Raw genomic sequence first — 14,621 nt, 5'->3', positions numbered from 1 at the left:
CTGCAGGGCTGGTGTTCAATACACAGGAGGCTTCAGGCTGCCTAGCCCGGTGCTCCACAGAAATCAGGCATTGCAGAAGTTGCTCCTCTTGATGGTGATGAGACCCGTGTTAACTGTACAGGCAGGAAAACCTAACCCAGTGGTTCGGGATGTTTCCAGGGGCTCCTTGCCCTGGCTGGCAGGTAGGCTTTGTCCCCCCAGCGGGCCTTTGCCTGCTCTGGTCCTCAGTCTGGTCGATGAGGTGCAACGGCTGCAATCCAGGTTGCCAACCGTAGCTGCACTGTGCAAAAGGGGCGAAGAACCGAAAAACCATGAGACAACACCGTGGCTTTTGAAACAGGTACATAGGCTCCCTTGTTTAATAGCAGTTGAGAGAGGAAAATGTACAGGAGGAATAAACATGCTCTTTCCACACAGGAGGTTCCCACTAACCACGAGGCCCATCTGCATCAGTAGCTTTATGAGTGAGTCTTAAAGAAAAAAGTTCCCTTTAGAGTTAAAAATGGACTCTCCTAAATTTCCTCCATAAATGTGCAACTATTTGTGCAAAATAAAAAGGCCATTTCCAACACATTAGTGAAAAGTAATTGCGAACGCAGGCAAAGAAAAAAAAAAAGAGGCAGTTGAAGCAGCCAGGAACAGAGTCCTGAGAGAAGGGAGGTGAAGGGAGGGGGAGCTCTGTAGCAGGCCCCAGGGAGTGTGGAGAGGCTTTATGAGGAAGGTCATGGCTGTTGCCGATCTTGGGGAGAGAGGGCCCTGGGTCTGGGGCTTGCTGAGCAAGCACTTGTCAAGTGTGCAATGAAGCTAGGCTGGCTCTGAGGCCCGAGAGACTGTTAGGCCTGGTATGCAATGGAAACACTGGGGAGCACTCCTTGGAAGCTGGACACTCCTTTTGTCAACAGGGACTCTGCTGGTTCCAATTTCCAGGTCCTGTTCTTCCCCACCCCTAACAGCTTCACTCACAGTCCAAAGAGGTTTCCTGTGAATGCTAAAACTATACAAGCTGCCTACCCTACTGCTGAAACCTACGAGGGGCCCAAACCAGAAGGGCCCTTTAGAAGCATGGACCTGGTTTCCCCAAGAACTTGGCTAAGCGTCACACTAACTCCAAGGCTCGTAGCCCTCTAGCCACTGCTGTTCTTGCCCTCCTATTGAGGCCTGCCGGGGCACTTCCACATCTCTGGGCATCTGAGGCCAGGTCTTAGGAGTCTCAGGGGCATGGGAGCATGTGCACAAGTCCCCTCAAGGGCTGGACCAGCTAGAGGCATAGAGACAAGACTCAAAAATCCGACTTTGCACAATTCAAACAACTTGGACATTGCCGTCCTGTGTTTTGACCTTCCCTTGCCCAACAAGAGTGTGTCTCTAGAGACAACTCAGTAGCAGCATGTTGGTTTCATCAGAGAAGACAGAAGGCAGACCGAGAGGGAAGAGATCCACCAAAGCGTCTTCCCCTATGAGTCTTGAGCTTGGGTAAGTGTGTTCTTTAGAGGGACTTCTGTGTACGAGATGCAGAGGAACCCCCGTTCCTCCACCCTGTTTGCTTTTCCTCTACGGCAGTCTTTCCAGGGTATGAGCTTGAGACCAGACCAGCAATGATGACTCGGAAAAGACAAAAACTGTGCCATGCTTAAGGCTCTCTCCATCCCATGTCCCCGTTTCAGCTCTCCAAGCTGAAAGGATCTTGCTGCAAACAGGGGACTACTGAAGGAGTGTGTGTTGGGCCCTTCTTAAGCAACAGGACTTCAGATCAATGTAATCATTTCTTGCTCTCTTTGGGCGATGGCATCTGGGGTCTCATTCCCATGGCTCCCCGCCTTCCCTTGCCTTTTGCAATTCTGGATGGCAGCATTCATCCCCAACCCTCATCCTGAGACCCTGGGCCAAGCACCTAGGCCTCAAGGTAAGCCTCAGAAAGCTTCTCCAGAGCTTCCACACAACCTGGCCCCCCCAGCTTGGAGAAAGGCTCATGCTTGTGTGTGTAATCTCTTCCCCTTGGTTTGCAAGTTGGGATGGGATTCGGGGGGACTGGGGTGGGGGGTGAAAAAGGAAGCACTGCCCTTCCCAGAAGCAACTTTAAGTAGCTGACAAAGGTAGTGAAGAATTCTGTTTGATGAGTCTTTCCTCCCATTAATCCAAGCTGGAAATGCCTGTGTGGCTTATTTGTCATTGTTTGGTGATGCACAATTAGACGCTTGCCGGTAGCCACAGGAGCACCTTCCTGAGGAGTCTTAAAGTGCAGGCTCCTCTGACTGACCTCACGGCAAAGCCCTTGCACCAAGCGTCAGGAGCCCATCTGCGATAGCGGACACAGCCGTCAAGCCAGCTAGCCCAGGCTCGCTGGGATTACAGACAACCTTTCTCAGATGAGGCCAGAGGACAGCTATGGGGATCTGAGAAGAGGATGGAAGGCTTGGGCTTGAGTAAGAAGAGCTTCACATCTAGGATATGACTTAGTAAGGGACCGCTGAGCCAGAGGCAACAAACCACTAGCCATGGTTGGCCCTGTCTACCTCATGGTGGCAGTGGCTCCACCCCCACAGGCATCCTGTCCAGCTGCGGCTGCCCTCATCGTGCAGAGCTGGTAATGTTTCTTTTAAAGATGGTGGCCAGAGAGCTGGTTTTCGAACACAAGGAGCACTCCCCAGTAACCTTCAGGTTTTACCTAAGGGTAAAGGAAGGGCCATTTTCAGGCTTCTGGAATCTGACTTATCCCGATGACACTACTGAAGGAGGCCAAGTCCGAGACTCTGTGAAGATCTACAGAAATAACTGTTGATCTATGCTATGAACCAAGTGCCCTGACCCTGAAAGAAGACAATGAGATGAACAGGGAAGGGACCGAGGCTCCGATTCCATTCACACTGGCTTTCAAGAGCTAATAAAACTCCTCCTGGTGTGGAGCAACCTGCAGTTAGTCATGGGGTCCAATTATCACCACTGTATACTCAGCTCTATCTTGCCCCAGAAAAATCAGCAATAAAAGCACTGGGTCAGACCTGGGCTAAAGAAACTGCCACCCTTGGGGGACTGGAGTGAAGCTGTCATCTGGCCACACACCATGTTTGTTCTCCAGCCAATGAACGTTGGTGGACTGAGGAGATCTGAACTCCAGAGCTGTGTGCTGGTCTTTCATATGCTAAACAGTAACGTTTTCCAGGTCTTCTCCATGCATCAGGAAGAACCAACCTCACCTGTGTGGTGAATGGGGCGCCCAGGAGTGAACAGGATATTCTTTATTATCTTTGCGCCTACTCACCTTACCTCCCGGTGCCAAGGACCCATTTTGTTTGTGTCATTCCTGAGCCCCAGACCTAGGCTCTAGAGCCGCGACGAAAGGTGGTTCATCATCCTGGGACTGTGATACCCCCATCTCTAGGCTAACACAGAGTACAGTATGATTTCCCCTGAGTCCCAGCCTAGCAACACCTCACGTACTTGCTTCTTCTTGTGCCTCTTTTACTATAGGGAAAGGTTATGTGAATACTGTACACAGGTTATTAAAAAAATACATTTGCTCTTTTTGAAGAAGAATGCATGAATGCAGGGCCAGCCGAGGCTGGGTCTCAGCCTCTGGGGCTGTGGTGAGCAGCCGCTACGGGCCTGAGGCCAGCCTTCATGAGTGGTGGCTGCTGATGAGTCCCCGGAGCTGCTTGGCCACAGTGTCGATCAATTTCTGCTTGTCTCGCTCATTTTTCCGAAACTGTGCAAACATGTTGTTCTTGCGGCTAGTGTCCTTCATCCTAAACAGAGAAGGAAAGAAGGAGAGCAGTGTTTGAGGAGACAATGGTGGAAGGAGAACGGGTGGGAGGCAGGATGGCACCGTGCATCTTCACCTCTACCCAGAGTTGAGAGAGTCCAGAATATTTCCATTGTCAGGCCCATACCTACCTACTATTCTGGAAGCTGTCCTGCTGGCACCCACAGCCCTCCCAACCTCAGTCACCTTTGCAAAATAGTCAAAAGCCAGTTATGGAGGGGCCAACCCCCTGATCATCCATACCCACCCTACTTCTTTCCTTCCCTTCTATCTCCAGGTACGCACCTGCTATAGGTATCTGGGGCATATTAAAGCCCTGATGGTCAAGGGCTCTTACAGAATATCTAGATCTAGGATCCACTTATCATCTCCTGAGCTTATGAAATCCTGCTGGAACCTTAGAGCTGGTATTTGAAAGATAAAGCAGGAAAAATCTCTCGACTAGCAATTCTAAGAGGAGATGAATAACTACTGTATATTTCTAAACTTCACTGGCTGGTTCCTCTGTTCCATCCCTAACAAAACGAAAGGCCTGACTGATCTCTTTTGTCTCAGAGTTAGAACCCAGAGGCAGTGAGGTGGCTGAGTGCATGGTGCGGAGGAGAGCAGATGGACCATCCTTTCACTCGATGAGCCAGAGCTTCAGGCAAGAGAAGCCCCTGAGAACTCGAGGGCTGTCCATATCCTCAGACCTTTGACCTTCACAGAGCTTTCTATTACCAGGTCCTGCTAAAACTCTAGAGATGGCATATTCCTAGAGCGCAAACCATGGGCAATTCTGGCCAGTGGTCATGGCCAGATGGAAAGACCTAACCAGGAAGCATGGATAAAGTTAAGACCAGGTGGTGGTTTCACAGAAACGCCCAAGTCTGAGTAAGCCATTGTGATAGAATGTGGGAATGTGCTAACCCCTGCAGAGAGTCCACAACCTCTGACATCTGACTGTGACCTCTGCCTCAGTCTCTGCACACTGGACCTCCAACTCACAGCTAGTTCTGGTGTTAGAGCATTAAGAACACTGACCAGACCAATTTCTCCCTGGGCTAGGCACAGGTGGTCTTCACCACCATCCCCCAGGAGCTGGGCTGGGTCTCTGGCTCCACAGCTCCCTGGGCTGCATGGAGACAGGTCAGAAGAAGGAGGGGAAGGAACCTGGTAACCCTGGTAATCTACCCCCAGGTATACCTCCCAGGGGCCTCTGGCAAATCCTGGTCCATTTTTCCTGTGGGGTGGCCCTTGTGCAGAAGGGCAGATGTGAGGCCAGATGGGTTAAAAGGCTAGAGATGCCACAAGGGCATTTATATTCACAAGGCCAGGAGATTCTGATGAGCACCAAAGCTGTGTGGTGGGGGCCGACACTGATGGCCATAAATGAGTTGTGACTTTTTTTCACAGATCTAAGCTTAAGGGCCTTCAGGCTGGAATTATTCAAGCGAACTCAGAACTCTTGAGTATAAGGTACAACTACTCATATGTGCAGGACTGTGCTTGGAGGTGGGGAAGAAGGAGAGGTGATAGAGGTTGGTTGAAAAGAAAGCACATGGGTCCTCAAGGCTGTGATGATTACTGTATTTGGCCCCTTACACGTGAATTGCACAATAATGTTTGTGGAACTGGCCTGGCTTTAGATTATTTACCCCAGAGAAGGACTCCTCTTCCTTTGCTGAAAGTGCTATAAATCTAAACAACACAAAACAAGAAAGAAAGAAAGAAAGAAAGAAAGAAAGAAAGAAAGAAAGAAAGAAAGAAAGAAAGAAAGAAAGAAAGAAAGAAAAAGAAAGAAAGAAAGAAAGAGGGAAGGAAGGAAGAAAAAACACTCCCTTACACGTATAGGGTGTTCATTTTAACATCCTATGTGATCATGAATTTCATGACTCCTTGAAGCCGCCCAGAGACGGGGAGCCAGAGTTGGCTTTCAGCTCGCATGAGGAAGCTCCCCAATAAGGTAGGAGAAAGGGAGGAGGAAGGCAGTCCCCGAACTGCAGAGGCTAGGAGTTCTTGGCCATTTAGGCCCCAGAGTTGGGATTACTCAAAAGATAAACTCAAGTGCCCTGACGGCTGATGGCAGCATGCTGGTTTGTGCCCTGGGATGCTCCCAAACCAAAGGGGGGGCCCTCCCCCACTCCCCTCCCGTTCTGTAAGCCTGGGATCCTGCTATACTTTGGCTATGGCCACCTCTCAGTGACACTGGTGCCTCTTCTCTTTCCTGAATGTCCTCAGCAGGTCTTTGGGTCTTTTCATGTCTCACTCTGCCAAGAAGCACCAGGTTGAAAAGGAGAGATTGTCAAGCTCTGGTGGTAGATCTGGCTGGGGCGAAAGCAGGAAAGGGTCAGCTAAAGGGACTGATTCCTATGAGGCTGGGAAGTAGGGATTTTAGTGATCTGGGTGGCCTTTGCCCCTACTGTGTTTGGAAGCTTTTAAACCCTGCTGATTGCTGGGGATAAGCACATGGCTTTGTTACTGTTAGGCCTCCAGAATGCTACAGAGAGGCTTATTATTTTAGCCTATTGTTGATACACAGAAAGTGGATGAGGCAATATCTCTTAGATCTAGAGATTCTTAGGAACAGACAAGTAAAGGAATGTTCAGAGAAGGAAGTGGAAGGGAATCCCACAGCCCATTTGGACACATAGTGAATACGACATCTAAACACCAACTGAAAGGCCCAACCCTCACTTCAGCTGGGATTAGGCCTTGCCTCTACAAAAAAAGTTTCCCCCTGGGAGACCTAGGTTCCAGATCTTAACGCCATGGGCTTCACCACCAGGAGCGGGGGGAGACTGCTGAGGAGCTCCCTTCGGTCAGGGCTGAGTGTCAAGCTTTGCACTAGCAAGAGCATAGAGCGTGCCACCAGTGGGGGAAAAATCCCTGCCACCACCTCCAGCCCCATAGGAATTGGTATGCCAAGGGTCACTCGAAGGACCAAGGAGAAAGGAGACAGCCAGCCAGTGGGCACCAAGCTAGTTTAGTAGATTAGTATGTCAGGGTGGAGACAACTCACAGGGTAAGGATTTAGTGTAGTCATTAGTGTCAGTGAGGAAACCAGAAGGACTTGCCTCAAAGTGATGGAAAAGGCCCAAGTGAATAATATACTTACTCTCTAGATATCCTAGGGAGGAAGGTCATTGGGAGAGAGAATCATGGGAAACAAAATGGAAATATCAGTCTGGCTTGGTCTGGAGAAAGTCGCACCCTGGGCTCTTAGTTTCTTGGCTCCAAACACATTCCTCTGCATCCTGCTCTGGTCTACTTCCCATTTCCTCCCCTTCCCCCCTTTTAATTGCATAGTAGGGAGCCTTTCCTGCTGCTTAAGGTTCCACTCTGACCTCCTAGACGCTGATCCATGTATCCAAGTTCACATATGGCCATATATGTACTTGCTGTACTGTTTGGATGCAGGGTACTCTTCTAAGAAGCTGGCAGTTAACTAGTGTGATGACAAGAAAAAGCTTCCCTTCTACATGGATCTTGGTCTCTGGCCTGCCAGCTCTCAACGAGGTTAGGAAAGCCAGAGCTAGGCTGCATAACAGATCCCCAGCATCTGGGTGATACACTGGTCAGCCGTGAGACGTTCTGAAGCTGGCTAACCCAATCTCCGTGGTGGCACCTCTGCTGGCCAGTGACAGCCCAAAGCAAGAATGAGACACCTTGTCCAACACAGCTTTCTTGGGACAGTCGGCACAACAAGGCTCAATCTGGCAGGGAGTGGGAGGGGGTGCTGGTGAAGGTTTCTGGAATTCCGGGAACTTGTCTGCTAGAAACCACAGAAGCCATCTTCCATGGGGCTCTTCTGCCCATTGTCCCCAGATGATTGGGGCCAGTCTCACTCTGTTCACCAGGTGGCCTGAACCCAAACTTAAGGTATCTTCCTTTCTTCTCTTGTCATCTCTAGTTAAAGAGATGTTGCCCCATTCAGCTCCAAGGTAATGCCGGAGTCCACCTGACCCATCCTTGGCCTAGCTTCTTGGGGCTCAGGAACTAAGAGGCTACAAGAAGAAGGCCAGCCTGCCCAATCCAATGGTGGAGACTACGGGTAGCACTTACCGTAACTTCAAGAACAGGGCCTCTCTGCTATCTCTGGAAGGTACTGGCAAAGAGAAAATTGTCCCCGACCCCGATCCCCACCTCCCAACAGAGACCACCCGGCTGGGTACTCACTTCTCAAGCAGGGTCAGAGCGGTCACTGGGTTCACTCGCAGGTACTTGCAGTTGGGCTGACCATAGTCAGCTAGGTAGGTTGACCAGTCCCACTGAATGAAGAGATCCAAAAGCTATAAAATATTCAAACCCCACCCCAGGGATTAATCAGACAAGACAAACAAGGATCTCAGAAAACCCCTGACATCCTCCACTGCCAGCTAATGGTAGAGTTGATAAATAAAAAATTAAAATGTAGTAAGAGAAAGAATGGCTAAAGACTGGAATGCAACTACGAAAATAAACGAGTAATCAGTAGAAGGCCGAGTCATCTCGGCCGTAAGCACTGTGATGCTGCTAAGACTACAGGCCAACATTTAGCTCTCAGGGGTGGGCCTGAGACTGAAGCAAAACACAAGACTGTCATAATAACTGGTCGCTTAGTAATTTAATAAATATTTATCAAATGCCTTCCATGTGCCAAGCACCATTCCAGGAGCTCAGAATTCAATAATGAACAAATGAAGGTGGATACAGTCCAGTGGCACATATGTACTGTATAACCTTTGAGGTTAAAAGGTGTGGGTTCAAGAACCAGTTTCATGACTTGCTGCATTGACTTTGTCCAAGTTACTCAGCTGATACCCTGAGATATACTGAGAAAAAAAAAATACACACACACACACACACACACACACACACACACACACATATAGGTCTATGGCCCCGGTTTTTGGCATAGGGCTCCTAAAACCCTTGTAATTTCCTAAGTGATAAGAATACTAGGAGCATCTCTTGTCCTAATATCAGCCTTTGACCTCTGTTCTTGACACGGATATCCTCAAACCCGTGTGATTTCCCGGGTGGCAGGAGTGTCTTTTGTTTTAACGAGGCGACCTGAGGTGGGCTCCCGGATAAGGCTGGTCACTGGAAAGATCAAGCCATGATTAGACACTTGGAATTTTCAGCCCCACCACCCATTCTCTTGAGAAGGCTGAAAATAGGCCTCATGATCCATCATGCCCAGGTGGTGAAGTTTCCATAAAATCCCTAAAGTACGGGGTTTGGAGAGCTTCCGGGTTGGTGAATACGTGGAGATTTGGAGAGTGGCGTGCTTAGAGAGAGCACGGAAGCTCCTTCACGCCCTTTTCCCTAGACCTTGCCTCATACATCTCTTCCACCTGGAGGCTCCTGAGTTATGGCCTTTTCCAATAAACCTGTGATCTAGTAAGTAAGATGTTTCCTGAGTTCTGGGAGCTGTTCCAGCAATTCAGCGAACCTGGGGAGGAGGTCAAGGCAACCTCCCATCTACAGCAGTTGGTCAGAAGCCCAGATTGACAACCAGGTGGCTGGTGTCTCAATTGGGGGGGAGGGTCTTGTAGAACTGAGTCTTTAACCTGTGGGGTCTGATGCTGTCTGCGGGTATACAGTGTCAGAATTGAGTCAAATTGTGGGATATCCAGCTGGTGTCGCAGGGAACTGCTTGACATGGGGAACAACTTCCACGCATTTGGTGACCACAAGTGTCAGAAATGAAATGTTTCATGAGGGTAGTAAAGGAGACTCAGAGGAGAAACACAGTAGGGAAGAACTGAGTTTTTCCCTACGTAGAATGCAAAGAACTGAGTTTTTCCTTTACAGATAGACATATACACAGGTCTATAGTATATAAACAGGACCCAGAGACAACACAGAAACATGGAACTATGGCATGAATGGATCACACAGAATTACGTGAGGCAATCTGTGTGGCACCTATGCGGACACTGGCTGAGTAGATGAAAACTAGGGCCACGGTAGGTCAGGACTGAAAAATGGGCTTAGTCCCTGGTTGAGGGCACAAAGCCTGGTACTGGGGTCAGGAGTGTTCAAGAGGAATGCCACGGAGTTAGGAATGCCAAGAACTAGATGGGTCTAAGAAGATAATGAGAGCACTCTGAGGGTAAACTGAGTTCTGAGTCTGGGGGAGATTCTGACTTAGAGAAACTTAAATAAATTTTGTCAAAGGCTTTGGTTCCCAGCTGGATTTAGCCTCAGGTTATCACCCTCACCCTAACAAATATTTAAAAACTGTAACTGAGTAAAACTAAAAAAGAAATCCGGGCATTTCAAAGGTAGGAGTGATGAAAGGGAAACTGTTGGCTCCCCTCTGTAAGCTTCCAGAGGGGGTAAAGTCCCGTACTCACACTGCTGCACAGGAGGAGGGCCCCCTAAGCAGTCCTTTTAGCAATGAGATACATGTAAAGGCTTTTGGGACTCAAGATATGTCCCTACTTCTCCCCTTCTAAGAGGTAACTGTTGACGAAGGCATCTCTCTGTGCAGAACAAAGACCAGGGAGGCCTAGAGTCAAATCCAATGACAGAGCCTGGGCTCTAGCCACACCTTCTTCCCCTGTCTTCACCGTGAGGCTGCGCAAACATGCACTGTGTACCTTGCCCTGCTTGGCCAAGCCTCCTCTTCCAATCATTCTTTAAGAATAGTTGTTATAAACCTCCTCAGGCAGGACAGGAATTGGCTGGCATCCCGAGCCTAACACTGAGAAAAGCCCCTATCCCCTCAGCCAAGAAAGGGCTGTTAAAGATGAGGGGAGATGAGGAGAGAGACGAGCAGACATGTCGGTTGGTCTAGGCTGGCCTGGCCCCAAAGGGCCCTCTCAGGCCTCTTTCAGGTCAGGCCCTATTTTAGTTGGCAAGTAAAAGGGCTTCTACCACATCCTTTCACTGCCCCAAGGCCTCACAGAGCTCTGCGTGAGGAGAGAATTTTCCCTGACTTCCCACTCTCACTGTGGTGTTTCTGTGCTGTGGCGCCCAAAGACCACACGAGACAGTCCTCTTTACTTGCTCCTAGGAGTGCGACAGACACTCGGGGTGTCCCTGGTTCTGCAGTCCTCCCACTACTGTGCTTTATAAACACAATTATGCTTTTCCCTCAAATCCCAGGGAGAAAAATATGAAAAAAGATAGCATTCTCTTAATTAAAATTTCTTTTCAGAAAAAGGTGAAAAACCTGGGGGAGCCTGTCACTGTTTGCACCCTAGGGAGCAAATACAAAAAAAGTGGATGAATAACAAGTTGAAGTGGAAAATTTGGAAAACGTGATTTCCTGAAAGTTATTTTAGGTATTTTCAGATGTGTGTACGTACACACACACACACACACACACACACACACACACACAGACAGACATTTGATGAAACTACCTTCTCTATTAATGAATTCCTAATTTCTGTGATGGAATGAATGGTATCCGTATTTCTGATTTATTGCAAAGAATGCCATGTCCTTCTGGCTGCTGACACCTGGGCACATCACCAATGGGGTGTGGAGAGTAGTTCATGATTTAGCTCCACAGTTTTCTATTTTTATCTTCCTGCCCAAGTCTCTCAATGCCAGTACTGAGCCTAAAAGCTCTGGGATGACAAACTACTTAGTTGATCCACTCTGGGCATGAAACCTACACAACTCTATTAAGCTCAACCAGTCCGAGCCTGTCCATCACACTCTGGGTCTGTGTTGCTTTCCACGGTCCTTTCAGTGGCCAGTGCCTAAATCTTATGGCCTCCTCTGAGAGAGATGGGCATAGACTAGAGTCTGGGGGAGTACTTAAACCAAGCTGGCTGCATGGGGCACGGTTCCACTGGATTCCATGGAACAGTGTTAGGAGGCCAGGAGACCCAACAGGCCTCTTGATCGACAGAGCACTATGATTCCAGACTGACTTGCACTTGGATGGATCCCAGCCTGGATCTCCACATACATGGCCTTGTTAGAGCTCAGTGAAGTCTCTCTCAGTGATACAAAACATTCGGTCATCACTAATGATCCCATTCTTTATAATTGTAAGATTTTTCATTTGGAAATAATTCCAAACTTATCACAAGGTTGCAAGAATAAGCATAGAATAAAGAACATCGTATGCCTTCCTCCCACATCCATCATCAACATTTCACACCATATGCTCCAGCCTTCGTGTACTCATTCTCTCTTTACACACATGGGCACAGAAGATCTTTCTTTTCTGAGTCCCTTGAGAGTAAACTGCATGTACCGTGGCCCTTTATTCCCAAATACTTCAGCATTCCTAAGTATTAGGGATATTCTCTTGCATAACCATAGTACTTTTCAACTGCAGTAAATTTAATACTCATACAGTCCATATTCTAATTTCAGAAATTGAGTCAATAATGTCCTGTTTATAGACTTTGGTTTTGGTTTTGCTCCATTCTATCATATCGCTTAGGACGAGGTATTACATTTAGTTGTCTGTTGAGTCTCCTTTAATCTGGACTATTTCCACAGCCTTTTGACATTTTTGAAGAATAGAGTCCTCTGCCTCCTTTTCCCCACTCAGTTGTTTTTTCTAGTGCTTTCTCATAATAAGATTTAACACCTGCTTTTCTGGCCAGAGTTCTACCTCAGTGCTGCTGTATACTCCTCAGGGGATCCTGTCTGGAGGTATACACTGTTCATTTGTCTCTCCTTGGTGGTATTAATTTTGAGCACTCAATCAAGATGTTGTCTGATTTCTCCCTCTAGGTATTATGTTTTCCTTTGCAACCAGTATGCAACAGGGGAGACAGTTTAAGACCATGCAAATATACAGCTCCTGATTACAATTTCCCCTCAGATTTAGCATCCATTGAAGATCCTTGTCGGCCTCAGCTTCACTATGATGGTTGCAAACAGAAGGCATTCCAACTTCTCCATTCCTTCCATATTCATCACTCATCACTCAGCACTTTTCCCCCATTAACTTATGTATTTATTTATGGTATGGGTTCATCAGCTCCCATTTTCTCAATGGCTTATATTCATTACTACACCTAATTATTTTGGTGCTCAAATTGTCCCTGATTTGTCTGCAGCCTGTGTCCTGTGACATGCCCCATATATTTTCTGAGGAGTGCTTACTTTCTAGCATAATAAGGTGCTGTAGGCTTATCTTGCATCTACTGTGCCCCAGTCACTTCTCTGAGGAGCTCTGGTTTCTTTTAGTGGTAATGGTATAGAGACCAGGATTTGGGTGCTTGGTGTGGCCATTGCCCCTGGAGCATCTTCATTCTTTGCTACTGGGGGGCAAACTGTGGGGAGGTAAGCCCTTTCAGAGGACAGAGCTAGGAACTACATGCATGTAAATACACATATACATATGTGTGTACGCACACATATATACATGCATACATGGATGTAAGCATGTACACATACATTATTTTAGAAATGATGAGTTTACACCAACACCTCCAATTCTAACCATTCTTAGAGTTCTTTCTTGCCTTCCTCTATTCTGTATTGGTACATGCTTTCCTCCACAGGGAGAATCCTGGCTCTCAAGAACATCATCTCAGTTACTAATTTGCTCAAACCTATAATATATCTAAAATAGGTTCAGAACTATTTGTATATACCATTACAAAAAAAAAAAAGCCTATAAAAAAAAAAGAGCTCGAGATTTGCTTGCAATTTTCCCTCCCAACTTAAGACTGAGTATACAATCAAATACTGTGTTTCTAAGTCACTTGGGTTAGTCCTTCTTAATTTTCCCTTCAATGTAGTTATGGTATCATCTAAATGCAACTGGGTTCACTTGCGCCCACTTGCTTTTAGTCTCAGGCTCCTCCCTCCCATCCTTGTTAATTTAGTTTTTTAAATATGTAGGACGTTATCATGCTTCTAAAAGTCAACTCAGAAAAGTGTTGTTCCCTCCCTTGTGGTATCTCTCTTACCCCAGTTCCTTCCATGCCTCACTGGTAACCAGCTCCACTGGTTTGGGATTTGTCCTCCTTATGCTTCTATTTGGGAAGACAGGCAGAGGCACCTATGCTTTCTTATTTCTCTTTCTTTCACAGAAAGTAGCCCATTGTATATACACTTCAAGAACTCTTACTTCTTAAAGTTTATAAGTAGGTGGTGGATGGAGAAGAAGAAAGGAGGGTCAGAGGTGGAAGACTGAACTAAAGGTCAATTTCAGGATCTTTATAATTTGAACAGCATCTTGCAGTTTTTACCATATCCTCATGCTCTGTGTTCTTATTTACTTAACATTTTTTCTTTGTATCGATTCATATTTTGATCATAAGAAACATGTAAAAGAACACTTGACATCACTATCACAAATAGGGAACCCATTCCTACTTGCCATAAATGGAAGATGTCCCAAATGCTAGTGCCACCATGAGTCGCTGTCCCCGCCATAAAGACTAAAAGGGAATAGCTTAGAACATGGTTTAGCGTTTCGTGGTGCCTCTGGGTGCTATCTAAACCTGCATTTTGAGTACTGGAATGCCTTCTGGACCTCCGGTATTCCAACTACCCTGTTTTGGGTTTAGGTTGTGACTTCAGCCAAGAGTTCAGTGATGCCTGTGTGCCTGGCACAGGGTTAAGTGACCTGTGTTATACCAAGGAGCACTTACGACAGAAGTTTTAGCCAAGTGTCAGTCTCATTATGAGAGAAGATCAGTGTATGCACGACTTCTGTGTCCTGGGCTGGTCAAGAGGGTCCAGAGCCACGGGTCTGCTTTGGCTGGTAAGGCCTAGCAAGCCTGGCTGGGCTGGGAAACTTGCTAACACACCCAAAGGACAGTTCATTTTGCTCACAACCAGGTAACCTCATTAGTGTGTTTCCCTGTAGTTGGCTTTGGTGAGTTCTTACTTTTGCATCAGAACATTGTTACAATTCCTGATTCTGCATGGAATGACTTCTGAGAGGATTTACAGAACCACACTT

At 47.3% G+C, this 14,621-nt stretch overlaps 1 protein-coding gene across 3 annotated transcripts in view; it reads right to left on the bottom strand.

Annotated features, from left to right (window-relative positions):
* Positions 1 to 325: 325 nt before the first annotated feature.
* EXOC6B (exocyst complex component 6B) overlaps positions 326 to 14,621 on the bottom strand; it is a 606,254-nt gene continuing 591,958 nt past the window's right edge. For 2 of the 3 annotated variants that reach the window (XM_025868421.2, XM_025868422.2), the window contains 2 exons: positions 7,919 to 8,031; positions 326 to 3,743 (listed from right to left, as the gene is read on the bottom strand). In XM_025868421.2, coding sequence (XP_025724206.1) covers positions 3,617 to 3,743; positions 7,919 to 8,031 — 240 coding nt within the window. In that variant the 3' untranslated portion in view covers positions 326 to 3,616. Of the gene's footprint in view, positions 3,744 to 7,899; positions 8,032 to 14,621 lie in introns of all 3 variants that reach the window. The other variant, XM_073897546.1, reaches the window with a different exon arrangement.

The sequence above is a fragment of the Callorhinus ursinus genome, unplaced genomic scaffold, assembly GCF_003265705.2.
Source record: "Callorhinus ursinus isolate GAN/ISIS: 27379988/994484 unplaced genomic scaffold, GSC_fseal_2.0 scaffold10, whole genome shotgun sequence".
In the NCBI taxonomy this organism is placed as follows: domain Eukaryota; kingdom Metazoa; phylum Chordata; class Mammalia; order Carnivora; family Otariidae; genus Callorhinus; species Callorhinus ursinus.
The sequence above is the reverse complement of the archived record's forward strand: the minus strand, read 5'-3'. Positions and strand labels throughout refer to the sequence as shown.